General features: G+C 38.7%; 1 protein-coding gene across 2 annotated transcripts in view; it reads left to right on the top strand.

Moving 5' to 3' along the window:
• Positions 1–20,720, top strand: part of thsd7ba (thrombospondin, type I, domain containing 7Ba) — a 281,967-nt gene that overhangs the window by 256,715 nt on the left and 4,532 nt on the right. For both annotated transcript variants that reach the window (XM_052142989.1, XM_052142987.1), the window contains 8 exons: positions 3,290–3,405; positions 3,700–3,817; positions 8,006–8,151; positions 10,123–10,297; positions 13,168–13,341; positions 16,011–16,106; positions 17,165–17,247; positions 17,764–17,956. In XM_052142989.1, the coding sequence (XP_051998949.1) occupies positions 3,290–3,405; positions 3,700–3,817; positions 8,006–8,151; positions 10,123–10,297; positions 13,168–13,341; positions 16,011–16,106; positions 17,165–17,247; positions 17,764–17,956 (1,101 nt within the window). The remainder of the gene's footprint in view (positions 1–3,289; positions 3,406–3,699; positions 3,818–8,005; positions 8,152–10,122; positions 10,298–13,167; positions 13,342–16,010; positions 16,107–17,164; positions 17,248–17,763; positions 17,957–20,720) is intronic.

Raw genomic sequence — 20,720 nt, 5'->3', positions numbered from 1 at the left:
CACACTGTTTGTCTTGTGCATCCAAAAGTGTCTGACTGAATTGTGTCTAACTGGTAAGTTTCTAAAAACGAATTAATGCTGACAGCAGCAGACCTACCACTCCGCTGGTCTTTGCTTTTCATGCCTTTGTTGCGCTCGTGGGTAATATTTCACAAGTTGAGCAGCAATGATGATTCAATTCCACCATACAAGAAGTGCAAATGACTTTTCTTAAACGTCCTGTCCAGCGCAGATCATTATTATGAAAATCACTCCAAACAGAATAAACCATTTTTATGTCAGATTTAGTACAGTATCTGAATTACTACAGCGTAAAAAAAAATAGCTTTGAGTTATGCATTAATCACATGAATTTAAATGAGACCCCACAAGAATGTGAAAATATGCTTTCGAGGGGGGTCTCCTGTTCCATTCAATGCACCTGAGACCCCCCATAGACCCCCTGTAATTCACACCATGGTTACTTTCCCAAAAAACACTAAAGAGCATCAACAAATCTTTGTGACTTCTTACTGAAGCAGTTTTGGAGTTAAAAGTGTATATATATATCTCTCTAGTCTTTGAACGCATCTTTGGAGTATGTGATGTTGAATGCTCATGGTGTTTCTTAGTTGAGAGTGTTTGACAGTGACAACAGAACTGATCATATCTGTTTTCTCTATTGCAATGAATCTGGTAGAAAGTGGCTCTTTGAAAATTAAAACCAAACCATGAGAAAATTGTTACACCTTTCATTTATAGGCTATATACAGTACAATGTATAAAATATTTACTATAAAATGTATCATTCTTACTAGAAAATGTTTACTATAAAAATACAAATTGTACAAATGTATCGAGGCTACATTAGTAGCTACAGTTAGCTGAGCTTACCAAAGTTTATTAGCCCTGGCTTAGAACAAGCATTTTCAGTATTTCTTAATAACCAGCCTTAATTAGCAGGAATACATATTCCATGACATCGTCAAAGACTATGTTAGCACAATATTTACAAGGGTGATGCGAGTTTGAGTATTCGTCATACAATTTCCATTCCTCATCATTTCCTGTCCATTCTGAACTATCGATAAGTAATAAAAAAGGCCAAAGAAAAGTTACAATAACAACCTCCCTGGAGCTTGTGGGGTTCTAACATGCAATCTTTTGGACCCCAGCCCAGATCTTGAACAAATAGGCTAGAAGAAGGTTTCTAAACAAGGAAACCTTCCTATCAGGTACTGAGATACTGTCCACCAGGGGCATAGCAGCTATTTCAACTATTTTAGAAATTTCTAAATTCATCCCATCACACTTCTTGAGAAATAATCATTATATTTTAAGAGTTTAGTTCTAGCTGATCATGTATAACCAGTTGCATCAGCAAATTTGCAAGCAGTAAACAGAAATCCATTGGCCAGTGTCCACTTACCCTCCTGTCAAGAAAGCAATTAGGACTACCATGCAAAAATTACATCACCTCATTAATAATCATGAGCCACAGCCTCTTCCTCTCTCAGACTAGCACATCACTGTACTCTATTCTAAACATCCATTGAGAATGTGAACTTCTGAACCATTAATCCTCTGCTTTGAATTGCCCAGTTGCATTCGGCCACTCCAGGCTGCCCACATTATTTTCAGAAGGGCATCACCCTATGTGAAGTATCCTTCTATAAAGCAGAGCGATATTTACTTCCTGTAGATACTAATTCTCCAGATAGACCCAAATGAAGGAAATGGGCTTGGCGATATAAGTGAGATGATAAGCCTTTTACTGCACAGTGTCCATGAAATCACTGATCATATCAATACTGATACTGCTCTTCTAAGCCAATAGACTGACATAAAGCTAGATTACCATCATAAAGAGAGCCTAACTAATTCCTGCCTTTAGAACTCAATACATCCTACTTTTTTACTTACAGGCCAGTTTGCTTGACATTGTCTGATTCCACGCTTTTCCAAAAAGTACATTATGCGCTGTGGGTCAATAATACTTTTTTTTTTCAGGCTAAATTGGGCCATAATAATCTTAGACATTGAGAGGGACACACCTTTCCCAGTATTCTGATTATTAGCTTTTTATTGGATAATGATTAAATTATTATTTTTTGATTCCCCTAATCCTGAATAAGTGCTTCTATTCTTGGTACTGGGACATCCTACATCTATGTTATAGATTTGTGCCTTATATATCATCAATGCAGACCAATCCTTTTCCAATGCAATAGGTTAAGCTGCAGTAACACTAGGCTTTGAGCATGCAAAATTAATTGGGACACTGCAAAGGACAGGATGTGATGCCGCAATCGAGGACTTCAAGTTTTAATAAATAATATATCACACGGCACAAATAACATTATATTCGAAATGTTATACCTTGTTCTCACTTTCCCACAACAATAAAAGCATGCAGCTTTTAAATATGTATTCTTTGTATTGAGTCAAGTGGTCAGTGTGGGACATTTAGATCTTCTATTGTTCACACGTATTTTTGTAATCCAAATTCGGAGGTCAGAGTTCGCCAAGCTTGAACTTTCGTGTGCTGCGGAATGCAACATTTCTCCCACATTCGTATGCATTTGAACGGAAGTGAATGGAAAATGAAGTGTAGTATGACCGTGGCTTTTATGGAAAATATTATAAGTGACGCACTCCATCATAACAATGCAATGGCGCAATGGGCTATTTTGGGGTTTTCTATTTATATATATATATAACAAAGTCTCATTTTCATTCAAACAATATAAATGTTATTTTGTTGTTGTTTTTAAAAGCAGTATGTCAAATCGATTCATGTTCTTAGTGTGCTTTGTGAGCCCACATTGATGTTACATAGATATAAATATATATAGATATGCTATATTTATATGCACACATGCACACTGAAAATGCAGTGTTCCTGTAATAATATTTTTTTACTTAATAAATCTTTCAATTATGTAAAATTATGTCTAAAATAGTTTGGAATCTTTAGAGGCTATTTTCTAAAACAAAATTTTCAGTTTGGGATAGAAACATAAAATTATATTATTAGAAAGCTGAGACCTTCCTTTTTAATGCATACCTCTCAAAATGTGATTTTGGGTCAATGCAACTTAAAAATGATGGAGCAGGTCACATATGGATACATACTTCAAAATCTATGATTACCATATTTGAATTATTATTTTCATACTATAAAGGATAGATAGAATTTAAATTCAGTGTCACAGAAAGGGTACAGAAATGTAATATATTTGACTGACACTTTTGTCTGAAGTTCCCTGTATGTGTGTGTGTATCGTTATATCATTTGTTTGTGGGTCAGGCTGGAGCACCTGTCAGCTAAGCGAACATGCCATCTGTGGCCAGGGCACGAGGACACGTCTCCTAGATTGCATCCGTAGCGATGGCAAAGTGGTGGATTTGGTCGTGTGCGAGGAGGTAACCTTTCCTAAACCTCGGCCTAACATTCATTTCCTGCAACCCCTCTCTGTATAAGTGTTCTCTTAGGAGGAATTAAGCACTGTGAGATTGTATTACGTCCTTCAACTGCATGCACTGCAAATCAGCCATGACTGTCCATTAACTCCCTACAGTATTACTCCATATCCACAAAATGATTCTCTCATTGAAGCTCTTACAGTAATAGCCCCTCATTGGCTCATGACTGGTTCATCAGACAGTTATTTTGTGTGGTGGTGGGGTGTAGTGTTAATGGTTGTCCCACTGTTATAGCTGGGCCTGCCTCAGCTGTGGAAATTGGCAATGAACTGTGTGGTGGACTGTCCCTTTAACTGCATCCTCTCTGATTGGACGCAATGGACGGAGTGTTCACACACCTGTGGCAGTAAAGGTAAGTCAAAATAGAATGACCTGGGTGGACAAAATTGAAAGGGTGGGCCCCAGGCATGACTCTACATATCCATCGCATACATGGGGGTATAGTACCGTGGTGGTAACATGGTGCGTTAATATATACCATAATACTTAACGATTCATGTACTTCAAGGCTGCTCTTCCACCATTGGCTGAACAGTTCTGAGCAAGGTGAGTAACAGTTCCAGTAGCCTTTCCACTTGAGCTCGGTTCGGTACAGCACAAAAATCATTGGTGGAACGGATTTAGTCATGTGGTCACTTGCCCAGTTTAATCATTCTATTCCTGAATTCACAGCATCACCTGTAGCCATGCCGATGAGCCCGGATCAGTATAGAACAGCATGATTCAGCAATGGTAACTGTTCAGCCCCAGTGGTGAAAAGGTGGCTTAAGAATAACACACAAAATGCTATCGCACTACTGCGGTACGATATTAAATGTAAAAAAAATGGATATTACCATGGTTCTTTTTGGCACTTGTTTTAGTGCCAACTGTTTTTGTCACCAGTTTTGTGTAAGTTATCCTCAAAATAAGTAATGCATCACAAACTAATAATTATTTATCTAAAATGTAATCAGATTGATTTACTGATTACATCATCTGAAAAGTAATCACATTACTCTTTGTTTTACATTTAAGTTACTTTCTAAATCACTTTACCTAGAAAAGTTTTTGGATTCCAACTTATTTAAAATGTGAAAATGTTAAATCCACATTCATTGTCGCACACCCATAAGCTTATACAGAAACGCAAACATACGTACATAAAAAAATCATATTTTAAATATATTATATATATATATATATTACTTTAGCTTAAGTAATGTACTTAAAAGTAATTACTTCAATTAAAAGTCAATAACTGACTAAAAAGTAATTAGCTCACAGTAACTAATTACTTTGTAATCAGATACACCCAACACTGTTTGTCACACACTAAAAGGCATATGCTGTCCTAAAAAGACAAAATGCTTTAACTAGACAAACACTGAAACTGATTGCCCAGCAAATGAGGATAATCATATTTTCACACTACATTTTTTCTGAATTGCTCTGAATCTGGGAATAGTTGAGCCAAATCCATCTGTCACAGGATAAAGAGACCAGATTCCTGTAGTACCTCAGTTTTAATAAAAAGTGTAGTTACTGCATTTTACCTTTGCACAGCAGTATGACCCGGGCCAAAATTGTAAGGGTGGACCCCCTCTTTCCAAAGCCCAATAAAGTAGGCTGTACAATTGTTTACAGATGACAGCCCTGCATATTACTTAAAACACTGACCTGAATTCTCACATACATTTATTCTTTGTGTATAATATACGAAGCAACATCATTCGCCTGCAGTGTAGATTGGGTATAAGTTCTTGGTGTGCAGTGAACTACATAATTGCAGTAAATTTTATTTATTTATAAGCAGCATTTAGAAGGAAAATTGGAAGCATGCATCCAAATTAAGATTCAAAATAACTATAAATAATATTTAATGTTCTTGTGCAGTTGATACCTTTTCATTTTCATGCTACTTAACACACAAACCTGTGCACTTGGGTTCCAGGAAGATAAACACTGCTTGCCCTAGGCTGACGCTATCAGCTTGTGTGCATTTACTTTGCATTCATTAACATGCAATGTCAGAATCCCCTTTAATTATTGATGTTATTTCATGAATCATATTTTGGGATTGGCTTACTGGTTAGTGAATCAGGCTTATCGACTCTTTGCTTTCCTGAACACGCTGAATGATTTATCAATCAAAAAGAAATATTTATTTTATCCATTAGTGTTCTCCAAATTGCCATTGTTAATTCAGAGTTTGTTGCTCTGTTTGCTGTCACTCTGGTGAAGCAGTGTTATTGCTTCATGCAATATAAAATAGGCTAATTACTAGTCTTAAGAGCAGGCAGAGTCCCCGTGGTTCAAATGACCCAGCTCCTGAGGAGTTCAGCTTATAAGTCTCTTAATTAGACACATTCAACAATTGTTGTATGTATACAGAGTTTTAATGCATCTGTCAGTAGAACTCCAGAGACCCACACAACTAAATCTCCCAGCTTGCCTTGCTCCACATCTCTCTATCTCTGTTCTATCTCCTCTATCTCTCTGATTTTCTCTCTTTTCTTTCTTCATTCCAACCCTCATTTCTCTCTATCCCTCCCCACCCTCTATCTTCATCTCTTTCTCTCTTGCATCTCTCGCAGGATCAAGTAGAGATATTTCCACTGTCAAATCACAGTCATTTTAAGGGCTTTCTCATCTGGCCGCAGTGCTTCTGGTTTAATGAATGATGTGCTTGAAGCAGCCAGCTGTAGAGGGAGCGCTTGAAGGCGGCACAAAACATGAGTTTGATGAGCAGTTATGTTATGTTGTGACTGATTTCTTTTTTTTTTTCATGCTAAATGTTTAATGGTTGACTGGAAGTCAACTCACTGGAGTGCTATTGAGTTCAGATGCACAGTGAGTTTAGATGTATGCTGATGGAGGGTCTGTATTTTCACGTTTTCTTGAGAAATTGGGTGAATGGATTGATGGGCCCAAAAGCCTTTCTTTTAGCCCCCTGATGGAGGTCCACTCAAGCACTCTTCAAGCATCTCATGTACACTAGCCTGTTAAAATCTCATAATGGCTTTTTATTTTCTTCTTAACTTTATTTTCATTTAAAGATGGGGACAGAGGATGTGCTGTTTGCATAGAGGGCCCCTTGGTCTGAGCTTCAAAGCTGTCAGTTGCCTTGTTCATTACATTTACATTTAATTTCTGCATTTGGCTGATGCTTTTATCCAAAGCGACTTACAGTGCACTTATTACAGGGACAATCCCCCTGGAGCAATCTGGAGTTAAGTGTCTTGCTCAAGGACACAATGGTGGTGGCCGTGGGGATCGAACCAGCAACCTTCTGACTAACAGTTATGTGATTTAGCCCACTACACCACCACCACTCCATCATTAGGGGCATCATGTTCTATACAACACTAATATGTTGAAGAACAGGACGACCCCTCTTTATATCCCTGCTTAAAAGAGTAGCTCATCCAAAAATAAAAATGCTGTCATCGTTTACTCGCCCTCATTTTGCTCCAAAACTGTATGATATGATAAGTGTTTTGCAGAATGTCAAAACTGAACTTTTCCATAAAAAAAAGCATGCAATATAGTGGCCACGGTCTGTCAAGCTCCAAATGTTTGGCTGATATGTACCAAAATAGTAGTACATGCAACTTGTGCACTTAATGCAAACTTCTCTAAAACCATACGATAAGCTTGTGAGAGCAACATGCAGAAATGTAAGTTGTTATTCATTGAAAATCTTCCTGTCTGCTGTAGCACTCAAACCACCTTCATGTGCATTCAGATGTGTCACATCCAAAGGTGTCACACTAGATGTCATGACAATGATGCAAAGCGGCATTGCTCCTCATGTGCTTGTAACTGATTGCAATTGTGGTGAGTTTGAATATGCGGAAGCACAAATGCTTTCATTGTATGTAAAAGAGCAATATGAACATTCTTCAAAACATCTATTTTGTGTTTTGTGCAAGAAATAACAGGATATATTTGTGTTTGAATGAATGACCAGCGTGTTTTTATTTTTATTTTATTTTTTTCTCGATGTTGTGCTGGTGTCCCCACCAGGCTTCTTCAGTAACAAGCAGGCCAACAAGACTTGGTCATCAAGCTTCAGCTTAAATACTAAATACAATGCTCAACCATCTAAGTTTTGATGGTGAACATCTTGGCGTGTTGGTCAATCAACTAAACCAACACCAGACCAACTCTAACCAGTTTAAACTGGTTGTTGTGGTGGTGGCGTAGTGGGCTAAAGCACATAACTATTAATCAGAAGGTCGCTGGTTCGAACCCCACAGCCACCACCATTGTGTCCTTGAGCAAGGCACTTAACTCCAGGTTGTTCCGGGGGGATTGTCCCTGTAATAAGTGCACTGTAAGTCACTTTGGATAAAAGCGTCTGCCAAATGCATAAATGTAAACGTAAACCAGTCTGTGCCAGCATGGAACAAAAATTTGTTTTTCAGATTAAAATGTTTTCTTGATTCATATAAAAATGAGTTTTTCTTATCTATTCATGCATTGTACAATTAATACATTTTTAAACTATACAACTTGTGAATTCACAGATGTCTCTAAATGTGCATCTTTGCCACAGGTGTGATGAGCCGCTCTCGCAGTGTGCAACAGCAAGCTCATGAGGAGGGCCGCCCGTGCGCCTCCCAGCTCTCCCAGACCAAACCCTGTCCCATCAGCCCCTGCTACACATGGCTTCTGAGCAACTGGTCTCCCTGCGGAGTAGAGGTAGATTCTGTGCAATAAAAATTGGAACTGCATGGATTCTGCACTTACTGCATATGTCATCAAACCTTAGGACAATCAATACATGCTTTATATGACCAAGTAGTGTTAAGACAAGCAGCTCCGCATGGCTATCAGGTACTGGCAAAACATTGTGATTCTTTAATTTAATTTTGTGGAAATTTCAAGCACACATGCAGAGTTTGTGAGAGAGTAGGGGACTTTGTGTCATTGAGATGTGAGGTAACTGCTGATTAAAATCATTCTGGGATTCATGCTCTTATTATTAGACGAGAACAGTAGCAGAGTTCAGATTTTCATCTCCTCTCTTCTTCTTTTCTCTTCTCTCACACATTTTTATCTGAAAGGGATTTTAATTGTATGTCTCAGGGCATGTCTCTAGAGTCATGCTTGCCCAGATCAAATGCTGTCCTCCTCACAATATGAACAAAAGGATTGTTAAATACTTTTCATTTTCATTTATTTGCTTCAGTCTTTGGTGCTTAGTGTGATAGACACTTTCGTATTCATAATTGTTATCAAAATTCGGAAACATCTCTCACTACTTAGTGTAGCTTTTTTAGTTTAATTATATTTTATTAGTATTTAATGTACATTTTTTAGACTCCAGCTAAACCACATATCTGAACAGTGATTTGCATTAATTCATTTGCAGTGTAGATTATGTTTAAATGGAAATGCAAAAGAGGTTTAAAGGGTAACTAAACCCTAAACCAACTTTTTTTAGTTAATGATCTGTAAGAATGGGGCTTTATTAGTACTGGTCATTGATTCAAGTAATTTTTTTGACATTTGTGTATAAAGTGTTTTAATTCTACAATATATGGTGTAAAAACGTCTGAGTGCTGCCCTCTTCAGGTTGAACGGTGGCTACTGCAGTTAAATTTTCCTATTGGCTGTTGCGGTACTTCGTGACGTAAGCGGTGACAGCTGACGTAAGCAGGTTCCAGCTCACCACGCCAGATTCATGTACATGTCGTCTTGCGACCGTGTGAGGAATAATAATAACATAGAGTCTGACAGCAGCTGTCAATTAATCCGTCACTACGAGTCTCAGGTGCTCAGCCCCGCACTCGGTTCGTTCCCTCTATCCCCGCCGGGGTCTGCCCACTTTTCCAGCATTTTCAAATATTTCTAGTGGGTGGAGTCAGACTCTGAGCAGGTGTTTAGTTACCCTTTAATGAAGCATAACAAAAACATGATTCTGTATCTTGAGGTAAAACATTCTATGCACTGCAATGGAAAAGTGAAGAAAGATTTTGTAAGTCACATCTATAAAAACAAAGTTTATTTAACAAAATAAGAAAACAAAGATTAAACCAAGAAACATCCGTTATCATTCCTATTCATCTCAATAGTTAAAGTTGCTCAATAGTTGCTGGGTTAGCGCAAACCACTCCAAAAGTCTGAAAACTGCACACTGCCATCTTTGCTCATAGGTACTGAGGACATTTTTCAGGTGACTAATTACTCTGGATCGGAAAATAATGTCCTGGCATGCTTACAATGCTAAAAGGCTGACAGCACCAAAAGAATGTGCACCGTCAACAAGCCATTCTCTATTGGCTATTCTGAGTTTTGACGTCAAAGGCAGTAGACGGGGAAAATGTCTTTTGTCTAAAAACTTTTTCTACAATATAATGAAATAGTCACGATTAATGTGTTTTATTTTTTTTATTCTATTTCGTCAGAATACGTAGCTATTTTTGAATGGTCTTCAATGGAGAAAGATGCTTTTTGGCACAATAATGGTGTAGTTATGGCATCTACCAGCCAAACCCTGTTTCCCTTGGTTTAAACAAAGTCTGTGTCACCAGGTCAAAATTATTTGCAGTATGTTTCATTCGCCAAATGTCACTCAGTCAGTGGAAGATGTCACTGTAATAAGCCCCTCTGCTGTGCTGCTCACAGCTCTTCAAGATTAATGAGTGTGCCCTGCGTGGTTTTGTGCAGGGGGCAGAATGTGGAGAGGGCACGAGGGTGAGGAACCTGACATGTGTGGTGCACTTGGCAGACTGGCCGGACAGCCCCCACCAAACTGAAATGGTAGAGGACGAGAAGTGTGGAGACCGTCTGAGAAAGGAAAGTGAGCAGGAACTGCAGCAGCCATGTTTTGTCCCCTGTCCAGGTAAAACTGAACAGATCCATACCTAAAAAATGCTGCAAAATGGAAGCAACGTTTCTTATGATCTCACCTTTTTGTGTTTTATGTTTTAAGCACTGACCCTCAAATTTGACTTAACATGATTTAACTTGAACTTGTTCCTGAATAAATGTCCTTGTTGGCTCTGGAACAACATTTCTATCAACCAGTCATTGCCCCCTTTGATGTCAGGGTTAAGGTTTGGGTAGGAGGCCATTCTGACCAAATGTGTTCTTGCAAATAAATAAATAAAAATAAGCAAGTTGTAACGAATGGAAAGAAACACAAGTTCTATCGGAAGACACGCAGGCTTGAGTGAAGTTTAAGATGCCATTTATTTGATAAATGTAAAACAGAAAGTAATGTCTCTCTCTTTGGCGTAGGGCCCGTCCAGCGGTCCGAGAGAGTTGTACCCGGAACCGTCATGTCCTGCCAGAGATAGGAGGTAGGGGCGAGGAGCCTACCCCCGTGCGGGACAGGGCTCAACTGGTGGTGGTGGGGTGGTGGAGGTTGCCGTGTTAGCACACTGAAACAGCAATGTGATGATTGTGAGCAGACTTATAAAGCAATGGCTTACATGTGATTGGCTAGGAGTTACCCAGCTAATGATGTGATGATGTACAGCTGCTAGTCTTCCCGCTAGAACTACGCTGCGCTTCCATATACATTTTAAAAAGTTCAAGTCCTTTTAAATTGACACTGTTCACAACATGTTTGGATTCAAATGCATCAGAATGCACGAGAGCAGAAACGCAAACTAATGCAAAGACATTTCGAACTCCCCTGCGTACAAGAGTTCAAGTTTGGCGAACACTGACCTGTGAATCTGTATGATGAGAGGACACGTGACCGATATAAGTTTTGTGTGAACAAAATGTGACACACTGACCACTTTGCTCAATTCAAAGTATACATACTGTATTTCAAAGCTACGTGTTTTATCATTGCAGGAAAGTCAGTAGACAATATTTTATAAAATTTCAAATAGAATATTATTTGTGCTCAAAGCCTATTGTGACCGCCCATTTAGGGAAGGGGTTAGGATCATGTTTGTTTGACAGGAATGTTGTGCCAGGACCAGCAAAATGTTCCTACTCTGCAAAACCACAATTGCAGTGTTATGGCTGTGATTGGTTGATAGTAATATTGTTCCAAAAACACTGAAGGATGTTGATCCAGGATAATGAACTTCTACTTCTCATGCTGTGCTCACAATCACGGTGGAGCTGACCCAGGAATTAATACCTGTCATGTTTAGTGAAACACACAAATTAAAGTATGCTGATATGCCTCTCTTTCTTACCTGTGCATACACTTCACCCTGAGGCTATGGTTGACCTGTGTAAACTCTTCTTTTGCCTCTCTCGTCGAACTTGAAAAAATTATCCTCTTGCCCTCAGTGAAGAAAACATGCTGTGTGGAAACTTGAGGAGAGGAAAAGAAAGATGTTAGACGATGAGAGATATAGAGACAAAAATGAGAGAGTACAAAGGAAAGAGTGATTCGGAGAGGGTGGCATATGGTGTGCGTTATTGTATTATATGTTTTAGCAGCTCTAGTGAGGGATGAAAATAGACCGGCTTCGTTAAAATGATGGATATTGAGATGCCTGGGTGCACAGATTGTCTCTAATAGCCAACCTGGTCTGCAGAATCAAAAGGACATCATGGCTGAAGAGCTAGCGCTAGTGTGCACAGGTGGGGGGACTGTCATTGTGAAACGGCCCCTGCACCGGGGGGATTAGGAGGGTCAATGAGGTATGACCCTCAGCAAAGGAAGCACAAAATGTATCTGAAGAGCTGAATAATGCATCCAATACCACAACAGCTGGTTAAGATAAATCTTGGTAGGCTATACAAGTAGCTTTGATGCTGATTGCTAGACTGTTGTAAGATCCCGCTGAAATCTCTTCATTAACACATGGCAGGAGTGCTGGATGTGTAACTTGAAAGTATAAGTGAGGACGAACCTTTTGGGGTGAGCTAAACAAGGACATATTTGATGAATGTACTAGTCACAAGCCTGTCTGGGATAATCCCAATTTGCATACTCTCCATACTTTATAGTGTACAAAACTAGGATTAGTGTGCTCCAGATTATAGTGCATTTAAAATTGTATGCCAAAGGTGACTGGTCCATTGCTCTGGTGCATAATTCTTGAGCTAATATTACCCACAACCACTTGCTGTACACAAGAGCTTTCTGTTGCTAAAAATTGTCAGACAAATGTGGGACAAAAGCTACTTCAGCAAGGTTTAAATATATGAACCTGCATGTTGAATTAAGGTGCAGAAATTTACTTAGGAAAACTATACACAGATGTCACTGAAATAGGTGTCTTAGGCAGATTTCAGGGGAATTGCCCACCCTTTTTTAGCCAATCTTGAAACACTTAGTCAATCAAAAATGCTCTCTGTCTGTCAATCATTTTGTGGGGTTTCAAGGATATGGCCAGTCAAATTTAGTGGCAGATTTAATTTAGCAACAGTAAAAGCAAATGCATTGTAGGGTAATAATTTAGCAAGAGGCTAATGTTAGCAGTATGTATGCAACCCATTTACTTATACAGTTGATAGCAATCCTGCTTTGCACACGTGGAACAGTTGACATGCATTTGGCAGATTTTGTTTAGCAGAAGTAAAAGCACTTACGGCACATTAAGATAAAAAAAAAGCATTGTGGGGTAATAATTTAGCAAGAAGCTAATGCTAGCAGTATGTATGCAACCCATTTACCATAAATAACATTCCTGTGTTGCACATGCTAACTGAGCCAGTAATATTACTGTGGTATAGTTGACATACATTAATTTATCATGTCACCAAAGAACCAAAGATGTGATTTGCCGTCTACAGGAGACTGTCACCTTACAGAGTGGTCGCTGTGGAGTTCCTGTCAGCTGACATGTTTGGAAGGGCGTAGTTTTGAGACCGTAGGGCGTCAGGCACGTTCTCGGGCCGTGGTCACACAAGTGCTAGAGAATCAAGACAGCTGCCCTCACCAGGTTTTTGAGACACGTCTATGCAAAGGTGCAAGCAGTGAATTAATCAGCATATCTGAATTGATTTATTTAGCATGTCCTCAAAAAGTTTTGGACACTTAAGCCATATTTGAAGTGTTTGAAGTGTCTGAATTTGTGTTAGATATCAAACCAAGTGTCCAACTTGTGTCTTAATCAATATATCTATTGTTTTATCATTTCAAATCTAACAACATTCTTTATTTGAAATGTGTATGTGCAACCTTTCTTTGAAATAATGGCAATTATTTTTATATACATGAGCTAAAACATTATGACCACTCACAGGTAAAGCAAATAAAGTTGATCATCTCCTAACAAGGCCACATGTCAAGGTCTGGGTAGATTAGATATTAAGCAAACAAACATGTTCTTATAGTCAATGTGCATGCAGGAGAAATGGGTAAATGAGTAAAGACCTGAGTGACTTTGAAAAGGGCCAAATTGTTATGGCCAGATGACTGGGTAAGAGCATCTCTGAAACGGCAAGCCTTGTAGGGTGCTCCCGGTCAGCCGTGGTGAGTACAACCAACAGTGGTCTGATAAGGGACAAACCGACAACTGGGTGCTAAGCAGTGGGGATTTCTTTAAGACTGCAAGGGAAGCTCAGCTTCCCCTATAATGTCAAAAAAATAATGGTCAAATATGTACTATTGTGTAAACAATTTATTGACTAAAAATGCATTAGAACACGTTCATCTCGAAGACGAGTTCGTTCAGAATCAGCTACATTACATATAGCAGGTCGGCTGACTCGATTTACTTCTCATACATTCCCGTAGCGTCAGTGCATTTCCCTGTTGAAGCCGAGCGTCCATTGACTTCAATGGGGCTGCTATGAACAGTTTTTTTCAGTGCTCCGAAAATAGACGGTCATTGGATAAATGCTGCGATTATGTCCTGCCCACGGGGGTGAATGAGGAGTGGGCTGGCCCAGACTCCGGGCTTCCGCGTGATGATTGGAGGATCTGTCGAAAGACTGCATCTCCTTTTGATTGACAGCGAATCTGTACTATAAGAAGTCACTGAAGCTATTTCACGCTCAGTCCCATCGTGGATTTCTTAAGTGTAGTCGAAAGACAAACTGCTGCAACCTATTTCTTTATATTTGTTTGGTGAAATTGCTAGTCAATTTGCATAATACATTTCACACAATTATACACCACATTCCTTGTTTCAGTTTTACCAAGTTTAATATATGTTGTTTTAGAGCGTTCGTTCGTTCATTCATTCATTCATACAGTAGGCTAGGCTAGCGTCGTACGGGTAAAACTGCGCACGATGGCAGACGGTGCTAATATTGTCGACCTGATTTTGGCGAAGCCATTTGAAAGTCTTCCTTACGAGGAAAAAATTAGAATTAAACAGCAGGGCAGATCAACACCTAAGATTGATTTAGTGCAAAAAATAGGGTAAATAAGTTTATAATGTAGGCCGAAAATGAGCTTCCCCTCTTTGAAAGACCAGCAGCCGCCACTGGTGCTAAGCGCTCAAGGCTCATTGATGCAGGAGGGCAACGAAGATTATCCCATCTGGTCCGAACCAACAGAAAGTCTACTGTGGCTCAAGTCACAGAAAATTGTAATGATGGTTACGTGAGGAATGTGTCACAACACACAGTGCATCCCACCCTGATGTGTATGGGGCTGCATAGCCACAGACTGGTCAGAGTGCCAATGATGACCCCTGTCCACCATCGAATGCACCTACAATGGGCATGTGAGCGTCTGAACTGAACCTTGAGCAGTGGAAGTAGGTCGCCTGGTCTGATGAGTCCAGTTTTACATCACGTGGACTGCCATGTATGTGTGTGCCGTTTACCTGGGGAAGTGATGCCACCAGGATGCACTGTGGGAAGATGGCAAGCCAGTGGATGGAGTGTTACGCACTGGGCAATGTTCTGCTGGGAAAACCTGGGCCCGGCCATTCATGTGGGCGTCAATTTGACACGTGTCACATACCTAAACATCGTTGCAGACAGGTACACCCCTTCATGGCAATGATATTCCCTGATGGCAGTGGCCTCTTTCAACAGGATAATGCGCCCTGCCACATTGCACACATTGTTCAAGAATGGTTTGAGGAACATGATGTAGAGATCAAGGTGTTCGCCTAATCTCGGAATTCCCCAGATCTCAATCCAATTGAGCATCAGTAGAATGTGCTGGACCAACAAGTCTGATCCACTGCGGCTCCACTTCACAAATTGCAGGACTTGAAGGATCTTCTACTAATGGCTTGGTGCCAGAAACAACAGGAAACCTTCAGGGGTCTTTTAGAGTTCATGCTTTGGTGGGTCGGCACTGTTTTCGTGGCACACAGAGGACCAACAGCATATTTGTCAGGTGATCATAATGTTTTGGCTCATCAGTATATAATTCAATGACATGTGTCTAGCTAGAGTGTCCAAATACTTGTTGGGCCCACTGTAAATTATGAGTATTTTCTCAAAATATATCCTTTGATTCTCGCAACTATGACTACGTAGCAGTTTTGTCCTGAGTCTGTTTGTGTGAGCATGTGAAAGTGTATCTGAGTGCAATATGTGCTTGGAAAAGCTAGGTATGTGTTATATATGCATGCATCAGTATAAAGTCTAATGCCTAAGTTCAGCTATTATCACTCCTGACCGCTCAGTGCACACCTAACGAGTCTCTATCTGACTCTATGATGCCGCAGGAGGGAAATGTCACAGTTACGAGTGGAGGACCAGTGCCTGGAATGACAACGAAAGATCAGTGTGGTGCCAGCGTTCTGATGGGGTCAATGTGACAGGTAGCATACAGCTTACACTGAAGTTTGAGGGAATGATGAATATCCTCTACTGACATCAATGCTATTGAAAAAAAGATTAAAAAAATGTCCTGTCATTATGAAGGCCACATGAGCAAAATTCTGTACAGAACCTAACATTATCTCCTGAGCAATTATATTCATCAGTTATATTGAAAGCACATATGAAGAATTTACACTAAAAGAAATGTAACCCTTAACACAGAACCATAAGTTGGTTGAGTGGATTGATTTTCTAGTATACATGAATAATACTTTCAAATTTCAAATTTACTGTTATATCAAGAGGAATGCTCCTCACATAAAAATATCGATCCTTATTTACTGATTTTATTAATAATTTAGCTTAAAAAAAGAATGCATATCACAAGCTTCTAAGTGAAAAAATAGCTGTATTAGCAAATAGTTTGTATTGAATGTGAACTGTTTCTTCTCATCTGAACACGTGCAGAAATGCTGAAAAGACAGCTCTTATTCAAACAGAGAAAGCTGACAGAGTAATGACAGAGAAAAATCATCTGGAGATATTTCACACTAAATAACAACAAGTTAGAACTTGTCTAGGATGGTTTAATGGCACATACAACATTTTCCAAATTGTCTCTCCCTCCATTTCCAAGGAAGTCATCAATAAACTGGTGCAAGTTTAAAGGTGAACAATAAAAATGTTATAAAACATTGTTTCATTCTGGCAAACGCTTTTTAAGCTTTCAGATGTATTTAGAGAGAGAGAATTAAGGCTTTGTGGTTGTGCCAAGCACTTTAAATAACAGAGAAAGGTGATCTTATCCGAGTACGGAATCGTCTCTGGCAAATATAAGCTGTCAGAGTGGAATCTCTTCTGTTTGAGAAAATCCTGAGCCCAGGTTATTAGTCTCTTATGTATTGACATGTAATTTTCTATTCCAAAATTACAACCTTCACTGATTGATCAGAAGCTGTGATGGGTCCTTTATGCCATTAATCAGGTGTGACAGCACTTTTATCTGGCTATCAATAGGGAAATGGCAATAATTACATGTGTTGTTTCCTGCTGGAAGGGGGCTGCTTTCCACAGAACAGGCCGACCACTGTGCGCCACTGTCACCCTCCCTGCACCAAACCCTTTTCCCACTGTAAGCAGGTAAGCTGTGTCTGCCCTCCCGTGTTAAGATACCATCCTGTTTACTGTATCTACTATCATTAAAACCACCATAAGACCCGTCAAAATAAAAGGGACAAATGAGCAAACTCACAAAACTGTACATTGACTGCCACTTGGAGTACATTGCATGCAATTACATGCATTTCACTCCATGCAACTGCATTTTCCCTTGCAAAGCAATATTGATAAAAACATATAGATTAAGAATATAATTAAAGGGATAGTTCACCAAAAAATGAAAATTATGTCATCATTTAAGCCCTTATGACTTTCATTGTATGCAAAAAAGATGCAATAAAAGTGAATGATGACTGAGGCTAACTTTCTGCCTGTCATTTTGTGTGTAGTGGCTTTGAGCGACGAGGGTGAGTAAATAAGTTTTCATTTTTGGGTGAACAATGCATAGTATTCGCAATTAAGCATAGTAGTAAGCAATGTCAATGTTAGCATTTTTAAAGTGTTTTGCAGCTTTGCTCTCATACTTGTCCCTTTCAGAGTGGCGTGTGTGGGTGCGAAAGGGGTTATACTGAAGTGATGACCACACACGGATTCCTGGATTACTGCACCAAGACCCCTGGTTCAGACAACAAGAAAGCAGATGTGAAGACCAGCTCGGGAAGATTAAAACCAGGCACTACTCAGATCCAGGACTTCTTCGGCGAGTGGTCGCTGCAGCCGCTCGGCCCAGGTATTTGGAATCCAGATTAGGATCAGCTGATCTGGGCCTGTGGAGTCTTCAGATCTATGTTAGCTTTGAGTTATGTCAGAAACATGGACGCCTTTATGAGAGCCCAGATACAGGCTGATGTAGAACTCTGTTTGACACCTCAGTGTTTATGCCCTGTTCAAGCTATGAGAAAAGCAGGATTATACAGTGTCTGATAACAGCATGATTTTTATTGCCCATAACTTGACAGACAGTGTTTCTTTATTGCTGGCTGGAGGCCATTTCTGATTAGAACTGAATTTAGCGGCCTTTAGCTAATTTGTGTGCGTGCCATCAGGTTGCCACTACGTGTGGATTTCAGCCTCCAGATGTTTGTCCAAAACTTTTAAGATTATCAGTATTGGTCAATGATTGCATTCTGTGGTCAAATATTTTTGTATTATGACGCTTTACTGTATAATTGGTATTTTTCCAAGGCAACCGATTTCCTACCGAGCTGTGCTAGTTTTTATGTCTCTCATATCTCTCTGTGGTCTCTTTCATCAAAATGTATATAATATAATTAATATATATGATGTTAAATTTGACAAAAAATGATGTGTTAAAAAAATTACGTAATTAATCGCAATGCCCCCGGACCGTAATAAGGAAGATTCCTGAGAAATGCAAGCTTGTAGTACCACCTGTTTACTCCAGAGGGCAGCAAGTGAAACTTCAGTTGTATGAGCAAGGTGCAGTTTATATAGTGAAGAAAACCCTTCAGTAGGCAGAACAACACAAGCGTTACATTCTTGCTTTCAAAACACTTGAAGGAGCGCAAATGCGAACTAAGGGATCGCAAGATGTGTTTAAATATTGAATATTAAACTATATTTAACTTGACACAGTGACCTAAACATTTTATGTTTATAACGCAACGTACCCGAGATGCTACACAAGCATATCTGACGCAGGTGTAAATTGACGCGTCCTTAAACAAACCCTCATAATAAATCTCAAACTAATTGACAAATTCACTTGTGAAAAGGATTGCTGTGAACTGTATGCCAATGATTGACTTATGATCAATAATATGTTAGTAAACAATACATTGTATTCTAAAGCTGCTTTTTGAATTGTCTTATCAATGATTAACTCTTCTGCTACAAGAATGTAATGCATTTTAATTATCTGAATATTTTTTATTTTATTATATATATATATATAATAAATATATATATATATATATATATATATATATATATATATATATATATATATATATATATATATATAAAAATATTTAAAGATAACTTTGTATAATTATTTCATCATTATATATAGAATGCGATTAATCACGATTAATTCATTGGGACACCATGTAATTAATTTGATTAAAAATTTTAATTGATTGACAGCCCTAATATATATATATATATTTCATTAATATAATATAATATAAAAATGTGATATATATATATATATCACATTTTTATATTATATTATATTATTGTGCATAACAGATCTTAAATTAATGAAATTACACAGTTACAAATGTCATGAAACTATATTCATTCATATTTATAAAGCTTCTTATATGTTTAATTATATAAATTATAATACTACTTATCTGTCACATTATTTAATGTTTTTTTAATACATTTTTACAGTTATTATAAAGTGTAACAAAAGTTTATTAGCAAGATATTCTTTCCCCAAGAGTAGTTTAGTCATAACAACTCTCAAAAAGATTTAGCATGTTATTTGGGTATGACATATTCAGCCTGATGTCATGAATTTACGTGACAATGGCAAAATGTTTGCAAACCAAAAGTACGTACTTCATTGCACGTTTAGCTGCAGTTTCCTAATTAAATGTCCAGTGGGGGGTGCCAAAAGCGAGTGAAATAATGTTGTAATCAGACCAGTTTTTAAGGTGAATATTAAATGGATGTTTTATTGAGTAAATTGCACCTCCCAAATGCCTAGTGGACACTACTCGAATCAAGCTCTTCTCCTTTGATGTTTTGAGTCGGGTCTGCGACAAGAAGTCTCAGATCACACAACGAAAGTTCTTGTTGTGTGTGCAATCCTGCGATAGGCTGAGATGAGTCCCAGACGCTGCAACTGTTTTCAAAACTACTGTACACATGGTCTCAATCTGGGACGAATGGTCCTGTAGTTGATACTCTATAGTCCTGAATTGTTCACACCAGCATGACAAAAAACAGGACACAGGACGCCGACTGCAAGTCGTAAAGATGTACGCTATCCTAAAACTTAAACTTAACCAATAGTGTCCTAAAAGATAAATGCAAACAAAACAGACAACCTTACCCTTAACCAATGCTAAACCTAGCCAATAGTGTTCAAAAACCTAAATGAGAGGTGAACAAAACAGATATCATTGCAAAAAATAAGTGTTTATAAAGTCATAAACAGCCATTGTACCTGTGATTTGTGTGAAAGTGAATAGAACGCACAGTTGCTGGAGCGCCTCTAGTGTTAATTTCACCAGGACACAGCAGCAAAACATAAAAAGCAGCACATAAAACTCAGTTTGCAAAAATTGTGTTAAAGTAACGTTCATGCAATGAAACTAGGTTGGACATATTGATTGGATTTTGGTCTTGGCGGACTAGATCTGCTACGCTGCTGCTGCTGCACTGTGGAGACTTGATACTGCAACAAGATACACAGACATACTGAGTTGCTGATGCACAATTAGAAAACAAGACATACTGCATCAGCATTGATGACATGCTGCTTTACAATTAGACATAAATACAGGCCATATGTCACAGAT

Source organism: Xyrauchen texanus, chromosome 14 (genome assembly GCF_025860055.1).
Source record: "Xyrauchen texanus isolate HMW12.3.18 chromosome 14, RBS_HiC_50CHRs, whole genome shotgun sequence".
NCBI lineage: Eukaryota > Metazoa > Chordata > Actinopteri > Cypriniformes > Catostomidae > Xyrauchen > Xyrauchen texanus.
This window is presented reverse-complemented; position numbering and strand designations above follow the sequence as displayed.